The 25,614-nt window shown below is 57.6% G+C and overlaps 2 protein-coding genes across 9 annotated transcripts in view; one reads left to right on the top strand and one right to left on the bottom strand.

Moving 5' to 3' along the window:
- Positions 1–1,868, top strand: part of KIFC3 (kinesin family member C3) — a 37,968-nt gene extending 36,100 nt beyond the window's left edge. For 3 of the 4 annotated variants that reach the window (XM_013052158.2, XM_004744262.3, XM_013052159.2), the window contains 2 exons: positions 231–339; positions 1,147–1,868. In XM_013052158.2, coding sequence (XP_012907612.1) covers positions 231–339; positions 1,147–1,172 — 135 coding nt within the window. In that variant the 3' untranslated portion in view covers positions 1,173–1,868. Of the gene's footprint in view, positions 1–230; positions 340–926; positions 956–1,146 lie in introns of all 4 variants that reach the window. The other variant, XM_013052157.2, reaches the window with a different exon arrangement.
- Positions 1,869–2,738: 870 nt separating this feature from the next.
- On the bottom strand, positions 2,739–23,253 carry KATNB1 (katanin regulatory subunit B1). 5 transcript variants are annotated; one of them, XM_004744265.3, is made up of 20 exons: positions 23,125–23,253; positions 21,665–21,970; positions 17,538–17,668; positions 14,557–14,674; positions 8,997–9,097; positions 8,593–8,634; positions 7,893–7,976; positions 7,566–7,681; positions 7,067–7,138; positions 6,761–6,911; positions 6,467–6,657; positions 6,221–6,351; positions 5,791–5,841; positions 4,771–4,838; positions 4,512–4,688; positions 4,279–4,428; positions 3,915–3,991; positions 3,761–3,835; positions 3,404–3,520; positions 2,739–3,147 (listed from the first exon to the last, which is right to left on the bottom strand). In XM_004744265.3, exons 2-20 carry the CDS (start codon positions 21,702–21,704, stop codon positions 3,015–3,017), a joined length of 2,025 nt encoding a protein of 674 aa, XP_004744322.1. In that variant the 5' UTR covers positions 21,705–21,970; positions 23,125–23,253; the 3' UTR covers positions 2,739–3,014. The 5 variants fall into 5 exon arrangements, with proteins under 5 accessions (XP_004744322.1, XP_004744324.1, XP_044932054.1 ...); XM_004744267.3 differs by having other exon boundaries at positions 4,512–4,631; positions 23,125–23,248; XM_045076119.1 differs by having other exon boundaries at positions 4,512–4,625; positions 23,125–23,248.
- Positions 23,254–25,614: the final 2,361 nt, after the last annotated feature.

Here is a 25,614-nt window from a genome sequence, read left to right as displayed (position 1 = left end):
AACGAGCTGTGGACGCCCTCCACTGGCTGCGGGGTGGGTGGGAGTAACTCACCCTCTTCCGTACAAACATGGGCTCAGGTCATTCTGGGGCTCTCCTTATCATGCCCATTTTTGCAGAGGAGCATAGTTTCAGGAGGCTGGGGGGAACTGAGGGTGGGGGGGCACCCGGTGGAGGTGTGGAGCCAGGGCAGCATGGCCCCCACCCACCTGCTCACCCCTGCCACCCACAGTGGGAACCGGCTTGCCAGACCCCACAGCCCTCAGCACGAGCGCACTCCGCCCCAGGTTCTGGGACTACCAGCCGCCCGGGCTCGATCCGGAGGAAGCTGCAGCCCTTGGGTGAGCCTCTGGGGAGTGGGCAAGTGTGTGTGGTGGGGTGGGGAGAGGTGAGCCTCCCTCCAGGTAGCACTGGACTGCCCTTGCCTGAATGGACTTTTTGTTTGCAAGTTTATAAAACTCCTGCAGAACCTGTTTTACAACCTTTTCTGGCTCTGGGAAGGAGTCAGGGCAGGAAGCATTAGGCCCATTTTACAGATGGGACAGGAAAGGCCCCTTGGGTGCGGGCATGTAAGGAGAAACCCAGCCCTTGGGGCTCCAAGCAGGGCTGCTGGCTCAAAGCCCAGAACAGAGTTCTGAGGCTGTGCTCAAGCCTACTTCTTTCAGGGCAGGCCGGGCACCCCTGCCTTGGGCCTGGCTCCTGGGGGGGGGGGGCGGGGAGGTGGTGGTGGTGGCAGGGCCCACCCAGGTCTCAGGTAAGGAGTGAGCCCACCCCAGGCCTGGAATCCAGAGCCCCAGCCCCCTGCATGGCCCCCTCTTACAGAGGGACCTGGCAAGGCCTGGGTCTAAGGAGGCAGGAGCCTCAGGGTCCTGGGGAGTACCGGCCCCAGGCAAGCCCACCAGTGAGACACCTGTTGCTTTGATTTCAGCCTGACGGCTGGGGCTGCAGAGTCTCCAGGTGAGTGTGGGGCCAGCGGCCCGGGCCTGCCCACCCGCCTGCCTGGCCACCTTGGGGTGCAGGGCTGTGCCGGGGAGAGGGCTGCTCAGGGCTGGGCCTGTCCCGCTGCTGGCTGCTGTCTGTGTGCTTCTGCCTGGCTCCCTTGTGTCCGCATACGCCCAGGCTAATGACCCTCTCCCCCCATTCTGCAGGGAAGTCCAGGCCGGTGCCTGTGTGATGGACGTGTTCCCCCTGCCAGCCCCGGGGACTGGGACCTGCGGCCTGGCCGGCCTGCTCCTGCTGTAGCACCGGGAGCCCGGGGTGGAGGCCGGAGTGGAGGTAGCCTTTCTGTCTCGCATCCACTCAGAGAGGAGAAAACATGTTCAGAAGGAAATGGTGTCTCTTAGCACGTGGCTGTGGGTGCAAAAGGCATGGGCTGGAAGGGCAGGGGTGGCCCACTCCGCCTGGCAGGCCCGGGCCCTCAGGGAGCTCTTGTCAGGAGGGCAGGAGTAGGTGGGAGGGTGGGCCTCTTGCCTGGCCTGGTCGGGCTGTCCTGCGCCTGCCAGGCCCTGCTCTAAGAGGTGGGTGGAGGAGCCCCTGGAAAGCAAAGGACCCGTGGGATCTGGGCAGTTGGTGGGCACCCGGGGGCAGCCCTGGCCCCACTCCCCTCCGAGGCGGGCCCCTGTGCTGGATTGTATATAGTGTTCCTAGGTGTACATAGGAGCGTGGCCCTCCCTGCTGAGGGCTGGGCTGTATTTATGGCTGGCGGGAGGCCAGGGGCAAGGGATCCTGCTGCTCCCCTCCTCTGCCTGTTATCAGGCTCTCTCCTTGCTCACTGGCCTCTTGACATTTTCTTCCCCCTCTGAAATTCTATTTAAGAACTTTTGGAAGCTTAGCCATTTTTACTTATTAAAATAAAAACCTTTTTGCACAAGTTTAGTCTGCCGGAGTTGGTCTCATGAGCCCCTGGTCAGACCCCAGGGAAACGCCCTTGCCTTAGGCTCCCCCTCTGCTGGCTAATCCCCCACATCCCTGGCCACCCTTATCAGACTCACCCACCCTGCAACACTCTCTCCTAGAAGCTGGGAAACTCTGGCCTGAGAGCCAAAGCCAGCAGGGCTGGGCTAGCCCAGCTTCCCTACCTGCTCTAGGCCCTGGCCTTGCCCTTTAGGTGAACTGGCTGTAGGTGAGTACCACCCTCTCTCTGGTGCTACAAGACCCCCAACTGCAACCTCAGTGCCCCCACCCCCGCCCGGACCGCCATGAGGATTGTGCTGGCTTGCACCTGGTCGTGGCCTTGGCGGGGAATGTGCACAGGGGCTCAGTGGGGCCCTCTCTCCAACTGCGGCAAATCTAGCAGCTGCTGCCACAGGAACGGAAGGGATCAGCACTGGGCAATCCTGTGGGGGAGGGAAAGGTGGTCAGAGCCCTTGCTGGAGGAGAGGGCCACAGTCCTTCCAGCCCAGTCCCTCAAGGCCTCCTGGTGGTGGGCTGTGGGTCCTGGCACCCCCAGGACAGCTGGGAGTGTGGCTGAGACAGAGGGGATGGGCTGGCAGGGCCCGTCCCTCACCTGTCTCCCTTAGCTATGAAAGGAGTAGCCTCCTCCCCCACTCCTCCCCTGCCCCCCACCCTCCCCAGGTACACTGAACTTGCCCCTTCCAGCAGGCCTGGCACTCTGCTGCCCCCTGCTGGCCACACTGCCTCAGGCCTGGAGGGGAGTCCTCTGTCTCGGAAGGGCCCAAGTGGGCAGTCTTGGGCTAGGCAGAGCCGCAGGGCCGGAGAATGCACCTCCAGGCAAAGAAACTGGGGAATAGTTACAAATTTAATAAAATTCGCCTTATAAATTACAGCAGCAGCCCCAGGGTGCTCTTTGCTGCCCCAGAAGCAGGAGTTGGCCAAGCAGGGCAGCCACTGCCAGGGAGAAGTTGTCTGAGAGCTCAGGGCTGTGCAGGTGGCCAGTGGGCTGAAGCCACCACCTCCAGGATGGCCACAGGGCTGCAGAGGGGGCCGGGCAGAGGCTCACGGGCCCAGGAGTGCACAGGGAATGGGAACAGGGGCTGAGGCCAGGCCCAAAAGCTCCTCAGTCCAAACTGGCCATAAGTAAGTGCAGCTCCCGGAAGGCACTGCCATGGCGGCCACTCAAACCCGACTTGCTCTTGACGAGGCCACTGATGCTCTTCAACTGCTTGTAGCACAGCCGGCACTTGTGGAGCCTGTGGGCAGAGACGTCGAGCGCCAAGTGCTAGGGCCTTGCCTGCCACACCACTCCCACCCTCCTCTGGGAGGCAGGCAAAAGGCCTGGATGCAGGAGCCACCTGGCCACAGAAGAGCCCCAGCTCTGGACCCCCCATCCCATGTTCCAAGCTACTGGCGCAGGCATGACTTCCACTCAAGGCTGGGGCCATCAACAAGCAGGCTGGGCCCCCTGGCCTCTGTACCCCGACAGTGGCATGCTGCTTGGCCCCTCACCTCTCCTCCCGGCTGATGTCCACACCCACAGAGGGGGGCGCCGCCAGGATGTCCGTGATCAGGGGCAGAAACCGCTGCAGGATCAGTTTCAGGGACGTGCAGCCAGTCTGCACGTAGCTTCACAGATGGAGGGATGGAGCCACAGAAGGAAAAAAGAGAGAAGGTACAAATACAGAGAAGTAGGCAGAGGGCCAGGGGCAACACAGGCTCGTTTTCACCATGGCCTCTCCGACTTGGTGGGGATTGTGGTGCCTTGCACACATGTGGGCGTGGACCCTGGGGGTCCTTCCCATTGTCCCTGAGGAGCCTCCTGCCCCTCCCCATCGTGAGAGGCTGGTATGGTTTCCCCACACGTACCTCTCATACTTGCTTTGCAGAAGCTTCTCGATCTGCGGCAAGACCGTGGTGCACAGGTCCAGCTTCCACAGGGAGCTGGGGAGAGGGCCAGGGACGGACCGTTAGCAGCCGGCTCCAGCTCCTGGGCCAGCCCCGCCCCACGACAACTACTCACGCTTTCTGGTTGACAATGTTCAGGAGGTCCACTACCACTGACAGGTCATTGATGGCCACAGCCGAGTCCACCGACGTCTGTGCAAACAGACAGTGCCTGTCAGAGGGGACGGGGAGGGCGCGGGCCCTGCCTGGGCACAGCCTGAGGGGCTTTGTTGGGGGCTGCTTACAAGCCTGCAGCTCAGGTGAGGAGTGTGAGACCAGGTGCGTCAAGAGACGCTCAATAACTGGCAGCTCATGACGATGATGATGACAGAAACAGACACGAAAGCTGCCGTGTAGGGACAGGGGCCACCCAGCCCCACGGCCTGCCCTGGCCAGCTTTCTCCTGGGGTCAGCCCAAACCCTGGGGGAGAAGAGCTTGCCTTGATATCGCCTGTGGTCCACACGGCCCGCACAGTGTCCAGGTTCTTGTGGCGGCTGGTGAGCACCACGCACATAGTGTCATGGCCTTTGCGGATCTGCGACATGGCGTCCTCGTCGACCAGCTCGGCCTGCTGGGGGATCTTCACGGCCTGTTCAGGACAGGTGCTGGTGGTCAAGTTCCATCCTTGCCCCCCGGGCCTCCACCCTGCCCTCAGGCTGGACCCCCACTCACAGGCAGGAAGTCAGAGGCCTTCAGCCCGATGGGCTCATTCCGGGTGGCAGGGATGATGGCGGGCTCAGCCTTGGGCGCAGGCGTGGGAGTGACAGCTGGGGGCCGGGGCGGGACCTCGAGCTGATGGGGTCCGGAGCTCAGTGGGGAGCCAGCCCGAGGCTGCCCCCTCTGCCCACCCTGGCATGGAGGGCCCCAACCTGAGTTCAGGACTGTGGCCCTGCTCCCAGCCCCGCACCATGCCCTCTCCACCCAGACGTACATTTGGCACCGGGAACTGCGAGTCCATGGTCGGGCTGGGCTTGGCCACCTCCTTGGCTGAGACCATGTCTGGAGGCAAAAGGGAAAGATCTCTGGGTTAGGCCAGGCCCAAAGGGACTAGTGGGAAGAAGGCAGGGCTTGTGGTGGGCTTCTGGGGAGCACCCACATCACTGGGAGGGATGGAGCAGTCGGTGGGGCAACCGAGGAAGGAGATCGCAGCAGTTGTGTATGTGGGGGGTGGGGGCACTCCTAGGGAAGCGTGAGCGTGGAGGCTGGATCTGGCCATTTTCCACCCAATCACCAGGCAGAAGGGCATCAAGCACGGTGTGTGGATGGGACCTGGGGAGCTCCAGGGAGAGGCCACCCTGTCACCTCACTGGAAATCGAGTGTGTGCTGGCTGCGGGGGGTGGGGAGGGGCAGTGCTGCAGTGAGTGGACGGTGAGAGGGATGCACAGAAAGCCCCACCAGGAGGGAGAATGATAAGATGGCCCCTTGAAGAGAAAGCTGGGTGGAAGGGAGGGACAGTCTACGGGAGGGACAGTCTACGGGACAAGGGTGCCTCCTATCCTGACTTCTTCGGTCCAAAAGCAGATCGTTTTTACCCAGTAGCAAAACCCAAACCCCAGCCAGGGCCTGGCCTCCTGCTCCCAGACCCCAGGGCCTGCCATCCTCCCACCCCTTCCCACCAGCACCCCCTCCCTGCTCCCCCGTCTCCTGCAGGCCTTCCGTGGCCCTCTCTCACCCTGCCCGCCTCTGCCTCCACCGCACTGTCCCTTCCACAAAGCTGTGTGGCTGTCTGCCATCTCCCTGCTCACTAGGGGGAGAGCTCCTGAGGGAGGCACCTGCCTGCCTTGCTCAGGCTCCATCACCAGGGCCTAGTGTGGGTCCCAGAGCACAGTAGGTGCTTTTGGGTGAGCACAGAGAAAAGATCTAGTGGGAGAGAGGCTGGAGATGGCACCATGGCAGGAAGGCCTGGGGAGCTGGTGACCCTGGGACGCCAGGCTCTGCCCCCTTACTCACCATCCTCTGGGGGTGCCGGAAAGGGCTCACTTCTTCGGGGTGGTGTCCGGCCTACAGAGGCAAAGGGGGCTGGGGACTCACGTTGGCCGAGGCTGACATGGCACACCAGGGGTGGGCGTGTGAGTATGGGTGTAAGGTGGTCCCAGGTGCATACACAGCTGCAGACCCATGATCCCGTTCCCGCTCCCGGAAATGCTCAGGCCTGTCCCCTCCCATCTACTTGTCCGCGTGGGGCCTTCTCTCACTCAGGGTGCGCCACAGCACTGAGCAGCTGCCAGGCCTCGAGGACCTGGGACCAGAGCCTGGGGGCCAAGAGGTGAGCCGGAACTCCAGCCAAGGAAGCAGAGCGCCATTGTCCCCACTAAGCACCGTCTGCCTCCATGCCCAGATGGGAATGCCGGGCTGGTCTGGGGGCGGGGGCAAGCCTCACTGATGCTGTTCTTGGGCTGGAAGATCTCGTTGTACTCCTCAGCGTTCTGGATTTCGGCCCGAGACTCACGCTCGTCCCGGTCATCCTCGCTGCTGGGGCTGCGACGCTCACTCTCCGAATTCTGCTTCACCCTGTGGGGTGGGGACAGGGCCACAGGAGGCCGGCGCAGTGAGCTGGGCTGGGCCCCCCACAGCCTTCCCAGTGCCGGCCCGCCTCCGGAGCCCTCTGGGGCCCTGAGCACCCCACCTCTGAGGCTTGCTGCAGGCTGTGCCAGGCCGCTCATAGATGCGCCGAAGAGGGGCACTGGGGTGGGCTGGCTGTTGCGCCAGGGGCCGGCTGTCCTGCACGGGGTCCTGGGCCACCGTGCCTGTCCTGGTGACCCGCGTCAAGTCCACCACATAAGAGGAGACGTTGCTCTGGGAGAAGGCCACACCTATCTGCAGGAAGCGGCAGAGCTGGGGCACACACAGGCAGGACCCCAGCAGGGCTTGGGGGGTACACGGGGGCTGGAGGGGGAGGGACAGGCAGCAGCGCTCTCACCAGCTGGTCGTTGCAGACAGCCAGGTCGGCCACCTTGCCCCAGCTGACCAGGACCACATCAAAGCAGCGCTCAGGCTCCCAGCCGTAGACGCGCAGCGAGTCCTGGCAGCCGCTGTACAGGCAGCAGCCGTCGGGGTTGAACAGGACACTCCTGGGGGAGGTGAGAGTGGACCATGGGTCCCAAGCAATCCAGGGAGGCTGCGGGGAGCCCCAAACAGGGGGAGCAGGAGCAGGGATGGGAAAGGCCCACCCAAACCGCACACCCACTGCCCGGGAGGAAGACCCACCACTCAGCTGCTGGCGCACCTGACAGGCCCTGGCTCTCCTTCGATGCAGCTCACCACCTGGAACTTCTCCAGATCCCAGAACCGGATGGTCCTGCAAAGGCAGTCAGACTGTGCTGGGAAGCCAGCGTCCCCGTGCTGGCCTCCATGCAGGCTCATGGCCCAGGAGGCCTATTTCTCTGCAAACTCCTGTCCCCTGGGTGGTGGCCACTAAGAACACCACCCAGGGCCAGGGGCTGACCCTGCATGGTAGGAGGAGAGACTTGGCCGATGCGAGGGGAGCATGGGCTTTGGACCTGGACATGCCATGACAGCCCAGGACACTGGAGCTGGGGACCAGAGCTCGGCAAGAGATGGGACCAGGGCCCCAGCCCGGCTTGGCCGGAAGTCAGGTCAGTCTACATAGCATCATTGGGCAGAGAACACCTCAGGACAGAGGGACACTGGGACAGACATTCGCACACAGAGGACAGACATGTGAGAAATGGCAGTCATGGGCGACAGGCCTTGTTCTTCCTCACCTGTCCGAGCTGCCAGAAGCCAGCAGGTACTCGTTGGGGTGAAACTCCACCACGTTGACAGGCCCTGTGTGGCCAGGGAACTCGGACATCATCTTGCCAGCAGTCAGATCCCAGAGCTAGAGCAGGGCAGGCTGGAGGTCGACCAGGCCCGGGATCTCGGCTGCCTGCTGTCCCCTGGCTGCGGCTCCCCTTCCCCAACCCCCACCCCGATCTACAAGCTGCCTTTCCCTGTGAGATATGCGAGCCTGATCAGGAGGGAGGTGTAGACCCGGCCGGAGAGCATTCAGCAGACCCCAGTCCCTAGTCCCAGGCCAGGCCAGGTGCTACCTTCACTGTGTGGTCATCCGCAGCCGATGCCAGCCACTTCCCGTCAGGGCTGAACCGGAGGCACCTCACGGCCTGGGTGTGTCCCTGAGAGGACAGAGCACTGAGCTCACCCGAGGAGCTGGGCCCAATGGGCTGCCCTTCTTTCCACCCCGTTCCTCCCTGCCCTTGACCAGTAGGCAAATTGGAGCCAGATGGCCGTGTGCCAGAGATGTCCTGGAGGGACACCTCCCCACGCAGTCAGGATTCCCAGTGCTGCGGGATGCTCCGGGAAATCCGGAGCATCCTGGTCAGTTTGGAAAGCCACGTATCTTACACCTGTTTTGGGGGAGTCAGGTGTTTTCTCTTATTTTCAAGGGCGTAAATACCTCCAAAATTATGTATTCAACTCAGTGCTTCCAAAACACATAGGACTAGGAATCCTTTTCACCTCATGACACCTGCCTATGGAACCAGAGTATGGAGCGCAGTTTGGTAAACATGGCGCTGGGAGGATTTGTGGAAAGCGGGGGATCCAGGTGGAACCCCCATAGCGCTCCTGCTCTGCTCGAGATTCTGGCTTCTCTCTTGGACTTTTGTTTCTCACGTTCTCCCCCAGGTTGGACGGTGATCCCTTCCAGCCCCTGCCAGGGTCTGGGCACTACCCCAGCCTCCATGCCTGCATGGGGCTCACTGACTGTCCGACAAAGGGCGCCTTCCTTACCCTGTACCGGAAAACACAGCCTTTCCTCCGGATGTCCCAGAGCTGCGGGCAGAAGGGTGGCAGAGTCAGGACAGGTCACGACCAAGGTGGGCTCGGGTGGCAGCGGCCTTGCCCAGGTCAGAGGGTAGGAGCCCAGGTCAGAGGGTGGTGTGCGGCCATGAGCAGAGAGGGGCTCCAGGCACTCCAGTCATCACACCCCAAAATGACAGCAATCTGGAAACTGCTTGTGAAAGCTGGGCATTCTGAGCAAGAATGGTCTGGCGAACGTTTCCAAGTCCCCCTCCCTCGGAGGCTGTGGGCACCACCAGAGAGGGAAGAGGCCCTCCCACAGCACCAAAAGGCCCGCTCCTCACGTCGGATGCATGTGTCTCAGCGGGGGACACAGGGCACAGACAGGGTCTCACCTTGATGTTCGTGTCCTGGGAGCCCGAGGCTACGAACTCGCCATACGGGTGGAAGTCCAGGCTGCAGATGTTGGCTTTGTGGCCCATAAGCGTGCGAAGAACTGCCGAGGAAGAGAGCAGAGACAGGGGCGTGAGGGGCAAGCCAGGCACCCGGCAGAGGACGACTGTGGTGGTCGCAGGTGCGTGCTTCCATGATAACTGCACAGAGAACCAGAACAGCAGTGATTTTCAAAACAGGGAGATACATCAACCGGAGTCCTATCATCACAGCACCCGACCTTCCTGTTTTTGTCCCGAGAGATGACAGCCATTTCTGTCCTGACCCAAGCCCCTGTAGCCTGTGCCCCTGCGCTCGTCCCAGTGTGCTCCTATAAGGCCACTGCCCTGGAGGCAGCAGAGCTGGAAAACCACTGCACTCGGTTCATGGATAGACAGCTTATGTTCCACTGGGCATTTCACCACAGTCGAGACAGAAGAGGCAGGCAGGTGAGCCCATGCTGGCAGAGAAGCTGCTTGGTTGAAAAGAGAAATCCAGGAAGGCTTTTTGGAGGAGGCAGTATTCAAAGAGGATATCAGTGAGTGGAGGGTGAGGAAGGATATTAGGCAGAGGGAAATGGTGGGCAAAGGCCCCAAGAAAGGCAATGTGGAGGGCATCCCCGGAGTGGCTGTGGTGCTCACACCAGCTCCCTGTACAAGGGATCTTGAGGGTAGTTGTGAGGACAAGAGGAGGTGCTGTGTGAACCAAGAGAACAGAGGATGTGACTGGGGCCAGTTACCTCCTGCTACCCCGGGAAAACTCAGCTTCCATTGCAGCTCCGTGGCCGAGCCCGGCCCGGCCCGCGAGCAAACCTTGTGTCTCCGTCCCCGAGTATTCCCCGGTGACACTCACATTTGCCTCTTCTCTCCGGCCTCAAGTGTCTGGCTTTTTGAAAGATTCATAATTCTGATGTCTGAAGAAAACAGATCACCCCATAAGTGGAGGGGCCAAGGGCTGTGGGAATCCGGCCATCCTTAGGTTTGAGCCAAGGTGGAACAGCTGTGTCGTGAGGCGACGTGCTCCCGCTGGAGGAGGGTCCAAGCAGACTCCGAATGCAGTGCTTTAGAGTCAAGAGAGGCGCGCTCCAGGCACGGAGGGATTCAAACTCTACTGCACGAGATTGTCTCCATCCCTCGAGGTCCAAGTTCAGGGCTCTGGAGCCAGCCAGAAATGGCAGCAGTTCTGCGCTGCTCCTCGCTTGCCAGGTGACCCTGGGCCATCCCTTCCCCTCCCTGAGGCTCATAATGGGTCACAATCAGAGTTAGGAGAACGGGAAGTAAGGGGCTTAGCATGGGCGTGCACACAGTAAGTGCTCAATGAATACCAGCTAGAGTTAGTCTCCCTGGCCCTCCTTTCTGAAGGAGAGCTCTGTCCCCCAAAGCAGACCTTCTCTTCTCCTCTGGCCTCAGAGCACCTGTCTTGGTCCTCAGTCTTCAGGCACCAGTGAGGACCACTACTCAGTACCACAGTCATTTGGGCACCTCCCTTGTCCCCAGGATAGCTGCTGAGCATACCTGGGGTGCTGAGGACAGCCCGAGTGACTTCGGCACTCCCCCCAACCCCTGCAAACAGCACCAGGAGATGGGTGAGGGCCTGAGGCTCTGAGGGGGGAGCTGCCTCCCTCAGGCCGGTCAGCAGGGCACAGAGCCAGAAATTAAAGCAGGCGGCGGAGTCCTGAGAAGCAGGCTTTACCACGTGACCCTTTGCCAGAGTCAAGGGAGCCCATCTGTCTAGGGCTCCTAAGACAGAGGCAGGCACACCCAAGGGCAGGAAAAAGGTGAGCTGCTCTGGGGGTTCCCTGCCTCAAGAACACTTGCATCCCTCTGCCCGCAGCCCCCCACATCCACCCATCCTACCTGGGGCCACCCCGCAGCAGGCCCAGCCCGCTGCCGGCCGGGACTGAGCCACCTTTATTTACATCCCTCACAGAGGGTGACACGGTGTCGGCCATGTCTGTCAAGTAGCTAATTCAACCACACCAAAACCTCAGCCGCTCCTCCCCACACTCTGGGGCAGTCATACACCACCGGGGGCTCGCGCACTGCTCTGCTGGCCAAGCCCAGGGCCCGGAGGAGGCGGACGCATGCTGGCTCCTGCTCCAGTCCGTGCCCACCTCCCAGCCCACTGGCTTTGCATCCCACAAGGAGGCTTCCCAAATCCTGCCCTGCCCCAAGAGGATGCGCGGGTTCCACCCCGTGTAGGCCAGATTCACGAAACACATGCTACCTTCCTGTGGGATGACCGGGCTGGCCCACCCCGCCCTCTGGCTGCGCCGTGGAAAGCAGGCAGGACCGCATTCTTCCGGCGTGACTTCTGCCCTTGCTCTTGTCCCAGGAAGGCCCTTGGAAGGCCTCCTACCGCAGGACTGTCGCAGGACCAGGAGCCGCAGGCTGGAGGGGCGCCCTGGATCCATCCGCCCTCTGTGGGAGCTCTAGGCCCTCCCAGCTGGTCGCTGTCCGACCTCCGCCCAAATGCTCCAGCGATGGGCGGCTTTTCAGCGCAACCCACGTGATGATCGCCAGCCTCCTTAGGAGCCTCTCTGCACCTGGGCGCCAAGCTGCCCCTTGTTTTCACTCAGGCTGTGGAGGGTGGGAGTGGAGGTTGGCCTGTGGTCTGAGCTCTTCCTGCCATGGCTGCTGAGGGCAAGTTTCCATTCCATCACTGAACCCCTCGAACAGCAGCATGAAGAGCACTGGGATGGGAGTCTTGACGCCAGAATTTCAGTCCCAGCTTCCACCACCCTGGCCACGGGGTCTTTATCAGGTTCAGGGGTCCTCCTTGGGCCCCAGTTTGCCCATGTGTCAAATAAGAGGGACCTGCCAACACGGCTCTGCATCAGAACCATCTGGAAGCTTAGTGCAAGCCAGATTTGGGGCTTCCGCCACTACTGAATCAGGTTCCCTGGGCGTGGGGTCTGGGCCAAGTGTTGGAAACGAGCTCCTTGGAGAGTAACCAACCCTGAGACTCTAGGGCCCAGGAATTCCACAGGTGTTCGGTTTTCATTCTTTGACCGCCTCAAGGAACTCCTCATGTTTGTTTCCCTTCTGTGCGAAGTAGTCACGGCTGAGGGACAGGGGTGCCCTTGGCTTTAGCCTTTTGTCCCTTGCTCCTCGGTGAACGGTGAACGGTGAACGGCTGGTGCTATCCGCTGGGACTGAGATCCAGGCAGAGACGTCCCAGGAAGCAAACCGCCTTGTGCCTGAGCCTCTCTGCCCCCTCAGCCTAGGCCTGGCCAGCTGGGGCTTGCTCCCCGCCATCCCCTTCAAGTCCAGCAACTCTCCGGCTCCATGTGGGGCCAGGCAGCGGGAGCGCATGCTGAGATGCTAAGCATGTGGCCCGGGTTGGCGATCTCACGGGCTCTGTCTTGCACACACACCCATCCCCGGGCAGGCAAACCTCACCCAGCAGGCCTGGGGCAACATCTCCCTTGAGGGCCATCTTTGCAACAAGAGCACCGTCCTGGAGCGGAGTCCCTGGCCACTGGTCATGCACGCTGGCGGCAGCCATCATGGTAGAGCACATACCCCAGGAGAGGCCAGAGAGAACCCAAGTCTCAACCAGGCAAGGGGGCCGTCTTCTGGAAAAAGCAGCCCCCACAAAACCCACACCACGGCTCCCTCTCCCATCCTTCAGGCAGCAGCGGGCCTCTGGCCTGGCACGCTGGGAGGTCCAGGCTGGACGCTGGCAAAAAGCAGCGAGCAAGCAGGTTTCACTTGGACCCCCCAGGCTGCTCTGCATAGTGTTCTGAAAAAAATGTTGAATTAGCAGTCAACATTTAGAAAAGGGGATGGGGGGATTTCTACTTAAATGTCCAAATCCCCAACTTCTCTTGAAAAATCTGTACAGCTGGCAACACTGGGCCCACTGGCATGTGGCCGCAGCCACGGACACTGAGATTCCCCCTGCGTTTGGCAAGGCGTGACTCCCCACGTGGTCCAGAACCAAAGGCACGGGCTGACACACTGAAAGAACCGAGCTAGGATCTAGCATGGGACCAAGGGTCATCACTACAAAACCCCAGGACGCTGGGACAAACAGCCTATGAGCTTGCAGAGAGACAGGAGAAGTAGGTCGCACGCGAGGGACCCAAGAGGAGACAGCGCAGACCTCCCAATGGCCACCAAACAGGAACCTAACATGCAACGCAGCTGCACCTTCAAACTTCTGAGGGAAAACAATCTCCAATCTAGACTTCTACGGACTCTAAAATAAATAAAATAAGTAAAAAAGGATGAGGATAGAATAAAATCATTTTCAGCCACAAACGGTCTCGAAAACTGTGCCTGTCACGCACCCCTTCTCAGTAAGCTATGAAAGAATGTGTTCCAGTAGAGAGAGGCAGAAAACCGAGAAAGATGGTAACGCGGACTCTGGCGCAGCAGCGAGATGGGAGACCTCCCCGAAGACTAGGTGGCCCCAAGATGGTGGCCGGGCTGCAGGCCCGGTGCTCCCCCGACACTGGGACCCGGGGGACAGAGGCTCTGAGAAGAGACACCTCAATTATGAGATGGCTTCAAGGGTACCTCAAGGAGGAGGCTTACTCTTCAGGCAGAGAATCTGGGGACAAATTAGTAACAGATGTAGGACACATACAGATGGAAAACACAGCCATTAACTCCAGAAGAAACACAATCCGCTGTCACAGCTCTGCGGGCCTGGTCCGATAAATGCAGAGTATTTACACGGTGAAATCAGGAGAACAACGCTGGCAGTGACAAGGGAGGGCCAGCGGCTCTAAGAGAACTAACTTCTTTTTTGTTTAAGATTTTATTTTTTAAGTAATCTCTACACCCAACGTGGGGCTCAAACTCACAACCCTGAGATCAAGAGTCCCAGGCTCCCCGACTGAGCCAGCCAGGCGCCCCTAGGAGAGTTAACTTCCTGTCTTGCCCAGGAGGAAGGCAGCCAGAGACAGGAGTTCCATAATACCATGTTGCTTCGGGAAGGGGAGGTAGCAAGACACCAGATCAAAGGACAGAAGGTTGAGGCGTCTGGAGAGTGGGAAGGAGTGGGCTGAAGCTTCTCATTTCCATCGTGCTTATTTGTAAAATGCCTGGCACTTGACTTTTTAAACTATGTATAACTTCTCTAAAGATGAAAAGCAAGTATAAACAAAGCTCAAGGAGACAAGAGGATCGGGCTACCCTGGGCAGGCAGGCTCAGAGGCAGCCACCGCCAAGTCAGGACACCCCAGTTCTCCCCACAGGCCCCCTTGTTTACATCTCCTGTGTGGCCCCTGGTGGCACCTGACATTTTTCCAGGTTCTGAATCTACACACCCACCCGCCCACACACCCACAATGATCTGTCTGGACCTTTCTGGCTGCCTCCTGAGTGTCAGCGCTCACGGACAGCAACAGCATGTCGCTGCTGCTAAGCTCAAGGGGGTGGAGTGGTCAGGGTCTTCCAGAGGGAAGCACCCAGTGTAATCAGGACAGGCTTCCTGGAGGAAGCAGCTCAAGAGCAGAGCCTGAGATAACACGGCCACCGGAGTGCATGTGGGAAGGTGAGTACAGATGCCTACTTTTGGCAGCTTCTAGGTCCCAAACGCGGATGGAGCCTGACTGGGAGCCGGCCACGATGAGCTCCTCCGGGGTGTTGAGGCGGACGCTCTCCACTGGGGACGTGTGACCCGTCAGGCTCTGTGGAGAGAGGGTAGCAGCTTCAGTGCCCTGCGTGGAGAAAGCCCAAGCTGCTGGCCCACATTCTGGCTCCCTGCGAAGGGCAGCAGCAAGAAGGGGCTCAAGCAGGGAGGCTGTGTTCCATGGAACCGCATCTAGGCTTTCCTGCACGCGGGGTGGCCAGCTGCTTCTCCTGGTTTTAGCTTCCAGGGCTAAAACTGGGCCAGACCTCCGTCATGCTCCAACCCCATCCCATGGCCCACTGTGCCCCTGATGTGGGCATCATTTGCCAAAATGGCCCTGGGCCCCTTGTAAGTGGGGAGCAGCTGACCCTCCAGCCCTGAGTCCAAACCACTGCCCACCCAGGCTCTGCTTCTGTCTCCCCTCTGCTTGGACGAGCCCCTCAGTGGGGGAAACCCTGACAGAACCGAGGCCTGGCTTGTCAATGGCACACATCTCTCCCCTCTGGAATGCCTAGATCTCCAGAGGCTGCCCCTGGTGGAGGACCTTGCCATATTCCTAGGCAAGGGATTGTGGAACCCAGAGAGAGCCTTTGGGGACTTTACTGGAAAAAACTGTCCCCCAACTCAGGGCAGGCCAGAGCTGGAGCAGGGCTGAGCCAGGCCCTGGTCCAGCCCGAGAAGAATAGGAGATGCTGGCATTTCCAACTTTCTGGAAAAAAGGCCTAAATCTGAAGTCCATGGCATCTGTCATTCCCTGCCCAGCACTGGTTACCGCAAAGCACAGCAGTAACTCCACTGTTTGCTAAAACAACGTTCGGGAGATGGGGGTGAGGGTAATGGGGAAATTGCTCCCCAGCAGAACTGCCCAAAGGCCAGATGGTCACAAGCAGCTTGTGTGACTCCTGGCCATCGCCAGCAGGAGGATAAATGGGTATAAACTCCATGGTGGGGGGGAGCAACTGGGCAAAATGTGTCCGCATTTAGAAATGCACAACCTCTCCACTGCCCCTGGGAGCCTACCCCCGCACACAACTCAACCACACAGCAAACAAAACAGACCCAAGGTTACTGGCCACAGTGAATCTTTTTCACAAAACACCAGAAGCCATATAAATGCCCACCAGCAGACACTGTCAGCTAAGCAGTGGTCCCCCTGGAGACAGAATACTATCTGGCTATAGAGATGAACGAGGCGACCATCTGAATACGATAAAGACTAAAGACTAATCTCTGTGACACAAAACAAAACAAAAGTGGAGGGGGAAGGGAAGAGACATACATATTTGCTCGCAGACATAGAAAATAATTCTGGAAGGACACAGGGTGACCCCAGACCGTGGTTGTCCTGGGAGGGTTATGGGGGTCAGGGGAGAAAAGAAGACTTCTCACTTCGTACCCCACGTCCCTTGGACACTGAGCGGTAAGAACTCACACGTGCTCAGAACACACAGGGACCGGCAGAGGGACCCCAAGCAGGGGGCCCAGGATGTCTGAATCTGAGGGTGAGCAGGAAGTTGCCAGGTCTGCAGCCCCTCAGCGGGGCGGGCACAGGGTGAGCCCTGCAGGCTGACCCCCGAGGAAGAAGCGGGACAAGGGCATGGGGTCACTTCAGGCCTGTTTTGGCCAGTGTTTGTTCGCTTATTTTCCATCTGTGTTACTTTGGCATTTTGGGGGGTGGGACTCATTGGAACCCTGAAAACGAAGTGAAACAAAACAAAGTGATTTCAGTTCGGTTCTTCACCGGAGCCCTGGTTCAGCCCGGCTCTCAACCCTGGCCTGCATCTCACAGAAATACTGAGGCGATTAAGTTTCTACTAAAAAAATAAATAACAACTTCCCATCCCTTTTTATCATTAGGTGGCCAAGATCAAAAGAATGTTAATAACCTGTGCTTGCAAGGTCACGGAGGGGGACAGGGCAGGTCCCGGTGCTGGCTGGAGAGAATGTAAATTGATTTCTGGAGGGCGATTTGGCAATCTGTTTTGAAAGCTTTTTATAAAAAGTGCACACCCTCAGATAATGTGGCCTTCACAGATCTGCTCAAAGGCTGAGCGAGAGGAGGACTGTTCGCCTCCTCGGCTGAGCAGAGCCAAAGCGCTGCAGAGGACTTTTGTGCTGGGAATAGGGCGAGGCTAAGCTAATTCTGGCTCCTGCCGAGGATGGTACACCCCGAAGCCACCACAAACGCTGCTGTGGAAGGGTATTTGTTGACACCGGAAAATGCTCGCAAACAATAAAGATTGTTTCCTTCAAAACCCAGGGTACAGGAGTAAATAAGACAGTGTTCCAAAAATATGCCATTCTACAGACATGTGGTGCACACGGGTACGTGTTTGCATGTGTGTATGTACGTGTACATGCGTGTGCATATACACATATGGACCTACGCCAGCACCTAGAAGGACACCGTAGCAGTCTCTGGATGATGGAAATGGAATTCATTTATGTATTTTTTCCTCCTTTATGTTTTCCTGTTTTGGAAGACAGGTCTTGGCAAGGAATTGGTTGTGCAACCGGGGCAAGAGCTAGTAAAGAACCAGCTCGCTAAGCAGCTTCAGCCAGGTGCCCTCACATCCTCCTTGTGGAAGCAGACAGAGGATGGTTCAAAGTAATGTCCAAGTGCAGCTGACAGGTAGGCGGGTAGGTTGGTGGGCAAGCGTCTATCTCGGGCCCATGGGCTTATTTTAGCTTTACTCACACAGACGCAGCAGAACTCTGTCCACCACCAAGTGACTTCCCCATTCCTCAGGGCTGGCCATGGTCCCAGACATCTTGGGGGCACTGATGCAGTGCTGTGTCCCCCTAGCCTCCCGCTGGGGTGCCCTGGGCCCGACAGAGCCTGCAGAGCTGCCTGCCCCCGACCCCACCCCACTTCCCTCCCCGGGCCTTGGCCCTGTCCCCCACCAGCCAGTGAGTCTCACCATGATGCAGTTGGGTTTGTTGATGGACCACAGGTTGACACGGCAGTCATCCCCACCAGTAGCCAGCAGTCGCCCAGAGGCCTTGCCCAGCACCAGCGAGGACACATTACTGGCGTGGGCGACAATCTCCTCTACACAAGGAAAGACAGGAGGAGAACGCAGTCAGAGGGCTAGTCACGGCCACAGGGAGCAGGGCTGGGCCCTGCCCGGTGAGGCCCTTGGTCCTGGCACTCGAAGCCCAGGTGGAAGGGTCTGTCCGCCTCGGCTCCCCTCTGGTGCCAGACACCCTGGCAAGACCCAGAGGCCTGGCGGCGAGGGCAGGCCTGTACCCCAGGCAGGAACGGCTACTTCCCCGCTTTGGGTATTCCCTGTCCCACCCCCATGCCGCAAGGTGTGCTCTTTTCGCTGCACGCCGACTGGTCATATTCTCATGCTTACTCTGCTCAACTTAAAACATGGACTTGCCTTCCGTATTTAGCTCTATATAAAGAAAATTAAGCAATAAAATCCATAAAGTTACAGGATTGATACATTCATTATACTTCTTCTAGAATACAAAATGAAAAACAAAAAATAATTATTAAAATGAAAAATACTGACCCACATAACCCCCTAAGCATCTCTCTGCTGCAGCTTGCTATACACGTAAACCCACTTTGGGGAACACGCTTTGGGAACCGTTTGGGTCAACTCTAGACAAGCTGCCTCCAAGTGAGCCCACCTAGGGCTTCAGCCTGCAGCTTTAGAACAGTGGACCAGGTTCTTGTCTGAGCGTGGCTACTGCAGGCTGTGTGGCCTTAGACCAGTCACTCACCCTCTCTGAGGCTGGGTTCCTCGTCAGGTAAATGGGGATCATAGCAGTGCCTGCTTCACCAAGTTGCTGAGGAGCCACCGAGAACACGCTGTAAGCCGTGCTCGGCAGTTGTTAGTAAGGCTAAGGCACAGACGGTGGGCGACGGGGACCCCAGCAGGCACAGGAGGGTGGGCTGCATGGGAGGCAGGAGGCAGCTGACTGAGAGGCCTGGGTGGGAGGGGTGGGAGTGAGGACTGACCAGACAGAGTGGGCAGGATGGCCATGGCGGGCAGCCTGAGGGCCCCTGGCCCGGGCCGCTGGGGAAGCAGCAGGGGCGGCAGACATGGGCCACAGAGGGTCTCATTAGGGCTCCAAAGAGAACCAACATAGCCTGGAACATGAGCTAGGAACCAAGAGGCAGCCCAGACCACCAAGCCAGGCCCTCAGCGAGTTCCTCCTGGAATGAGGAGAAAAGACAGGTCTCCCCACTCCAGCAAAGGGAAAATCCCACTGACACCCTGAGGCAACTGGGAGGCTGGCTTGGGTGACGCTGAGGGAAAGGGCTTGCTTCGTTCCACAGGCAGCCTCCAGCTCCAGCCTCCACCCAGCCTGGGGGTCTCTGTGGCACAGGCCTCAGACCACAGGGCGACTGGGAAACGGGCCCCAGAGAGGCTGTTTGTCAGGCAGCATGTCTCAGAGGGTCTGTCAAGCCTGCCCGGGGCGCCAGACCCCAGGCTCGATCTCACGGATCCCACCTCAGGGCCTGGCCTGGCCAGAGCCAGGGACAGGCAGCGCCCAGCCCTAGCAGAGGCGAGAGTCTTCGGCAGGCCCCAACGTCAGCGGGGGGCTCAGGGACCCCATCACTGGACCCAAGGGAGCTGAGCCCCTTCCTAGTTCTCATCCCAACTATGGAGCCTTCTGTCCTCTGGACACTTAGGGACAGATGCCTGAGGTGCTCTGGGGCTTGGGCCATAGCCTCTTATCTGTTCAACAGCTACTGCTGGGCCCCACTGACTAGCCAACTCAGAAAGAGGACAAACCACCTTCTCCCTCAGCACTTTGTTCCCAAGCCTTGGGCCCTTTCCCCTTATCTGAAAATACTCCCTGTGTGCACTGTCCCCGACTTGTGAGCTACCTATAAGGTCTGGGTGTCTACCCTGGCTCTCACCTTTCCCAGGGAAACTTCCAGCTGGGCCGCACCTTCCCAGGACTTCCTGGGCACACTGCTACTGCTCTGTAGGCCTCAGGACTACTGCCCCTGGAGACAGCCCTTAACTCATAATACACATGTGTCCTGGGTATCTGCTTTAGGCCCAGCACTGGGGAGCCAGTGGGGAAGGACAGTAAGAAGGCCCCTATGCTCATGTTACAGCCTGATCAGATGGGTCCTGGCACAGGGCATCCAGCTGAAGACCTACAGACATAGGGGTGAGAAGGATTTGAAGGTGGGGCCCTTCTAGAAGGCTCAGATCACTCCCCTTTAAGCAGCCTGCCTAAGGTCTCCAGCCTGACTGAAGCCCCTGGAAGGGCCAGGGACCTCGAAGAGAGGTAGGTATGTGATGGACACCAGGCCTAGAAGCTTCTGATCCTTGCTGGACTCTATAGGCATAGGGAGCCAGGGGTCACTTGGCTTTGGGCTCTTCAGAGAGCTTATAATCATGGAGATGGCTATGCACATGAACTTGTCATCAGAGCCCAACATGCCTGATCCTATTACCTCTTGTTTGAACACTTCGATGGCTTGACTTTGCCTTTAAGATAAAGCGAAGGCCTCAGAAGGGCTGGGGTCCTGTGGACATATATCCCTGAAGACCCCAACAGCTTCATTTGGCACATTCTCTCCACTGTGGTGTGGCAGCCCATGGGTGCCTTCGAGCCCTTCCAACATGCTAAGCTTCCTGCCCCAGGGCCTTTGTATGTCTCTTTAGGCAGCCTACAGCACTCCTCTACCCCTCTAGTTAATTGATTGAAAGCACATGCTCCAGTTTGGAATCAGACAAGGAGAAGTGGAGGGGTGTGGTTACCTGATTTCTGCCTCTTGCTTTCCCCAGGCTCTAGGCCCCATTACACGGAGACCTCATCCGCTTTGCAACCCCCACCCCCAGCCAACTATCTCCCCAGTGCCTGGTTCTATGCTCAGGAAAGACCAGCTACTGAAGGAATACGTAACCCCAATAAACACAAAGCCACTCTCTGCAAAGTACACCCTCCTTGGGAGCCTATGACAGGGTTCTCTCAGAGCCCTACCGCTAAGAAACAACTTGAAACTACCCAAAGCTCTCATTTTACCTGTGAGCACACTGAGGTCCAGCACTGGGCTTTGCCCAGGTTCTAACAGTTAAAGAGTGGGGGAGCCTTGCCCAGCTTCTGAAAAAAGCTGGGGACAGCTCATAGCAGAAGGTGACCAGTATGGCCACAGGTTATCACAGGTGGAGTAAGGCAGTTCCCAAAATATGATCTGGGGGACCTTAGGATCTTCAAGATCTTCAAGGATCAAGATCCTTTCTGGGGTCCAAGAGAACAAACCTATTTTCATAATAACACCAAGATGGCATCTGACTATTTACACACTTGTTTGCTCACAAGCATACGGGGGTGGGGTGGTTTCAGGAAGATACAAGACATATGATGGCCCCATCACAAGTGGCACATTTGACTGTATACTCTTGTGTCTTAAGATGCCTGAGTATTGATTTCTAACATGTAAATAGTGATGATTCCCATGAACAAAAACTCTTTGGGGTCCTCAACAATTTTTCAAAGTATAAAGAGGTCCTACGATCAGAAAGTTTAGAGCTGCTCGATCAGAAAGTTCAGAGCTGCTCGTGGAGAATAATGTGAGGGTGGGCGGTGCTGGAGCTTAGTGACATTCCAGAGCACTGCCAGCATCTCTGGGCCTACTCTCTCACTACTGCCCCCCCAGCAGCTCCAAGATGCCCAAGATCTCACGGAGGAAGCCTGGCCCACGAGAGGTCTGCAAATGCTAGGAACACCTCTCAGCGTCTCTCCCCCAGTCCCGCCCGTCAGCCTAAATGCACCAAGTGCTTCTCTTATGTTCACCACCCTGCCTGGGTCTCACAGCAGCTCTATGATGCAGGTATGATTAGCTCACTGTACAGATAGGAAATGAAGCCTCAGAAAGGTTAAGTCACCTGCCCAGTGTCACCCTGCTAAGAAGTGCCAAAGTCATGATTTGCATCCTGGTCTGTCTCCAAGGCTAGTCTCCCTCTGTGCCAAGAACAGGAGATAAATCCGGGGGTTCAGGCCACGTGGAAACAAGCAGCTAATGGAATAAATGGGGTGAGAAAGAAAAAAAAAAAAGAAAGTCACTCACGTAACTTCCAGGCCGTCTTGGTGACCACAGGGGTGGCCATCCTTCAGTTGGCTGGCACCTGAAGCTCCACCCACTAGATGGACTGTACTTTGTTCACGGGGTGGGGGTGGATCCCCCCCCAGATCCACCAATCAAGTTGGCAGGGAGTTTCCACACATCCAGGCAGAGGGAATGCCTCGTCTCTCAGTCCCGGACTGCCTCGTGGTTTTAGATCATTCACAGCAGCCACAGCAACAGCCTGTGTGTGCCCGTCAGGATCGCAGCTAATGGAAAGTCAGGCTCGAGCCATGTCAGTTCAACACTGGGCTGGAACACAAACAGAAGGCGATGGCTTATCAGAAAACATCTGGTGAGACTTCGGGGCATGCTGGGCTTGCAGAACCACAGCGCAGCTCCGCGGGTCACCAAGGCTACTGCATGGACAGACACCCACCAGAGCCACCAGAGCCACCAGAGCCAGGAGCTGAACTGTGTTTGAGAATCTGGATGGGCACCTCAGGCAGGGTGACTTGGAACACAGGGAAAGAAAGGTCCTCCCAGAGGCCAGGATGATGGGATGGCAGGAGCCTCTGTTCCAGGAGGCTGGCTGCCCAGAGAGCAGCAGCAGCCGCAGTGGGGCGGGGAAGACCACATGTCTGCAGTTCACATAGATCTCTGGGAGTCACTGTTTCCTCTGACGCTATGGGAAGGGGGGTGGAGCCAGAGGCAAAGCTTTGGGACCCAGGAGAAGCACTCCAGAGGCAGCAGGCATTTAAGTCATCTCTGGGGAGAATGTCAAAGAGGGCCCTGAGGGTCCAATCCCTGCCTTGGCATCAAGGGAACTACTCCTGGTCCCCTCAGTTCCCAAGGACAGTCCTGGGAACTAGGTCTCCAGTCTGGGCAGGAGTCGGTATGCCTCCCCAACTCTAAAAGGCCACCTCATGAAGCTTCTACCCCCTTTCTCCAAGCCTCTTTCCCATGAACGCTCTCCTCTCCGCCCCCTCCCTCCTAGATTCCCCAGCTCTGCCTCTCTAGTCCTTCGTTCATTCCCCTTCTCCTGGTCGCTTGTGTCCCCCAATCCTGCACATCCTGTCTCCTGAGCTCCTTAACCTGACCCCTGCCTCGCCAGACCCCCTCTATTTCCTTCCCCTTCTGCGATCAGTATCCCCCATTCATTCACTCTCCTGCTTCCAATGTCCCTATTCATCACTCAGCCTCCTGCAGACCCCCGGCTCCGCTTCCGGCCTCCCTGGTTTTCTCCTCCGGCCCCCACGCCCGTCCCGCCCGTCTCGCCTGTCCTGAGGCTGGGGCTAGTCCCTCGGCCTCGCCTGATCCTCCCACTCCTCTCAGCTCGAGGGGCATGGGCTCCAACTTCCCCCCGCCCGCAGCCCTCTCGCCACAGCCCGGCTCGGCCCCGCCTGGCTTGGCCCAATACTAGGCCCAGAGTCCCCCTCGCCTCCTCGCCCCCTCGCCCACTCCACCTGCAGCTGAGGCTCCCGAGGCCAAGGCTCCGCTCCAGGCGCGACCCCCACTTGCCTCCATCCCCCGCCCTGATTGGCCGCTGCTTGACAACCGACCCTCACAACAAAACCTCCGGCTCAGAGCTCCGCCCTCCTCACCTACCGCACCAATCAACCGCCGCGAGCGCTCCCCCTCCCGCCAGGTTTGACCAATCGAAGCAGGCGCTTCTGCCGCTCTTCCTAAGTACCCGCCCCCTCTTCCTGAATTGGGCTAATCACGAGGAAAGAGAATTCAAGATCCTCCCCTTAGCTTCTAATAAGCCAATAAGGACTGCCATTTCCTTGGTCCCGCCTACGCCTCGATCTTTCCCTTTACTCTCCTTTTCCTTCCTCTCCCTCTTAGTTCGCCAGACGACCCTACAATGCCGTCTGCGCCAATCGCTTTAGCAATCGTCCCAACTTAACCAATAAGCGCTCGTCTTATTGGAAAACCAATTCTCAGCTAACCAATGGGAAGGGAGGGTTAGGAGGCGCGTGAAGCCGCGGACCTTCCATCTTGGAGAGGGGCAAGGGGAGACCGGGTGTTTCCCTTCTGCCACAGTTCTTACTTCTTCCCTTTAGGCGGGAGCGGTTCTTCAGTGGTCTCAGGACTTTGCCCCTCTTCTTTGGCTCGGACCGGAGACCTACAGGGAGACGGAGCCTGATCCCGGGTCCCAGCCGCTCCCGGCTGCGGCGTCCGTGACAGGATGAGTGGGCGGCTGCCTTAAAGGGACCACTAACTAGAAATCCGAGGAAGTCTGGCTTTATTGGGCTCGTGGGTAGGGTGGGCTTAGGGGAAGGGCCATAACCGGCCCAGAGCCTAGGCCCCATGCATGGCCGGGCCGCCCTGGAGCCGCTTGGGAGAAACTGGACCCCACAGGAGGTGCCCAGGGCCTGGTGCCTAAAGACCCCCGAAACTCCCCGTTGCCCGCCAGCCGCTCCCTGCAGCTCCGACAGAGGCCTCCGACAAACCCAAGACAGGAATTCCGATTCCCATTTACGGATAAGGAAACTGAGACCTAGATTAAGGCGTTGGCAATGGGCCACACCACCAAAAAGAATGGTGTCCGACTTGAACCCTTGTTGTTAAAGCAAGTCTGTGGGTTTCTCCACGGAATGGCACCCACTGCCTGACAGAGGCGGGGGGTCCACCTCTCACGATGTACTTTTGGGGAGTGGGTCAAGAGACGAATGTGGGCACTATCAGCAGAGGGCTAGATCAGCAGACTAAAATCCGATCAAAACTGTCCACTCCCTATTTCCCCCAACTTTTTATTCTGAAAAGCTCCATAGAGAAAACTTGAAAGAAGTCTAGGATGATGTATAATAGTTTAAGAGTGGAATCGACCTGGTGGATAATCCAACACTTGCTAAGGTTTTCCATATTTGCTTTGAACATGGAGGTGTTTCCTCGGAGCGATTTCAAAGTTGTCAGCCTCAAGACATTTTACATGAATGACATGAAATACTGAGCACATACCTCGTAAAAATAAGGCCCTTATCCTACCTAACCATTGTATCAGCACACTGAAGAAAACAGAATCCTCTAATGGGCGGTCCAGATTTCCCCAATCAGACCCAAAAGCTAAAGGTTTTTTTTTTTTTTCTCCTAACTAGGAAACAACAAGATTCACCACACGTGGTTCTTTTAAACTCATTATGTTTCAGTCCATTTTTTTTTTCTCATTTCATTGATCTTTTGAATAGATTGATTGGGCCTTTCCCTTGCAGACTGCCCTATATTATCATTTTTGTCTCACTGTTTCCTGCTTGGGTCGTTTACCCTGTCTCTCCCTCTGAATGTTTGGTTAAAGGGAAGTTAAAGCTTGATTAGGTTCATGATCAGCATTTGGAAACCTATCATACTGAAGTGTAATACACCTCCCCAATGGCATGTACTTTGTAAAAGCGAGTTTTCACAAAATGAACATACTCAGGTCTGGACGAACATTCCTAGCATCCCAGAAGCCTCCGCGGTGCTCCCTTACACCCTAAGAGCCACAGCTATTCTGATGCCAATGACTAATTTATTAAATTGCCTGGGTATTTTTCTATACAAATGGAATCATGCAGCATGTTCTTTTTGGTGTCTGGATTCTTTTGATACTGTGTATGAGGAATCCAGTGTGTTATTCCATGTGGCTATAGTTCACATTTCGTACCTACTACTGATATTTTAGGCTACGTCGTTATTTTAGGGAGCTTTCCTGTGCACTGTAGACATCTATAGGGTGTTAAGCAGCTTTCCCGGCCTCTCTACACGCAAATGCCAGGGCCACTCTCAGACCAGTTGTGACGACCAAAAATGTCTCGAGACCACATTTATGTCTCCAGTCTACTCTTAATGGGCATCTGGGGGGTTTACAGCTTGGTACTAATACTACGGCTGCCATGAACATTCTAGTACCTAACTCTTAGAGGATGTATATGTGCATCTTGGTTGAGTTCTTTGTTCTTGTTCATTGGGTGGAG

The sequence above is a fragment of the Mustela putorius genome, unplaced genomic scaffold (genome assembly GCF_011764305.1).
Source record: "Mustela putorius furo isolate JIRA1106 unplaced genomic scaffold, ASM1176430v1.1 tig00000174_pilon_pilon_pilon, whole genome shotgun sequence".
In the NCBI taxonomy this organism is placed as follows: domain Eukaryota; kingdom Metazoa; phylum Chordata; class Mammalia; order Carnivora; family Mustelidae; genus Mustela; species Mustela putorius.
Note: the sequence above shows the minus strand (reverse complement) of the source record. Positions and strands in the feature narration are given on the sequence as shown.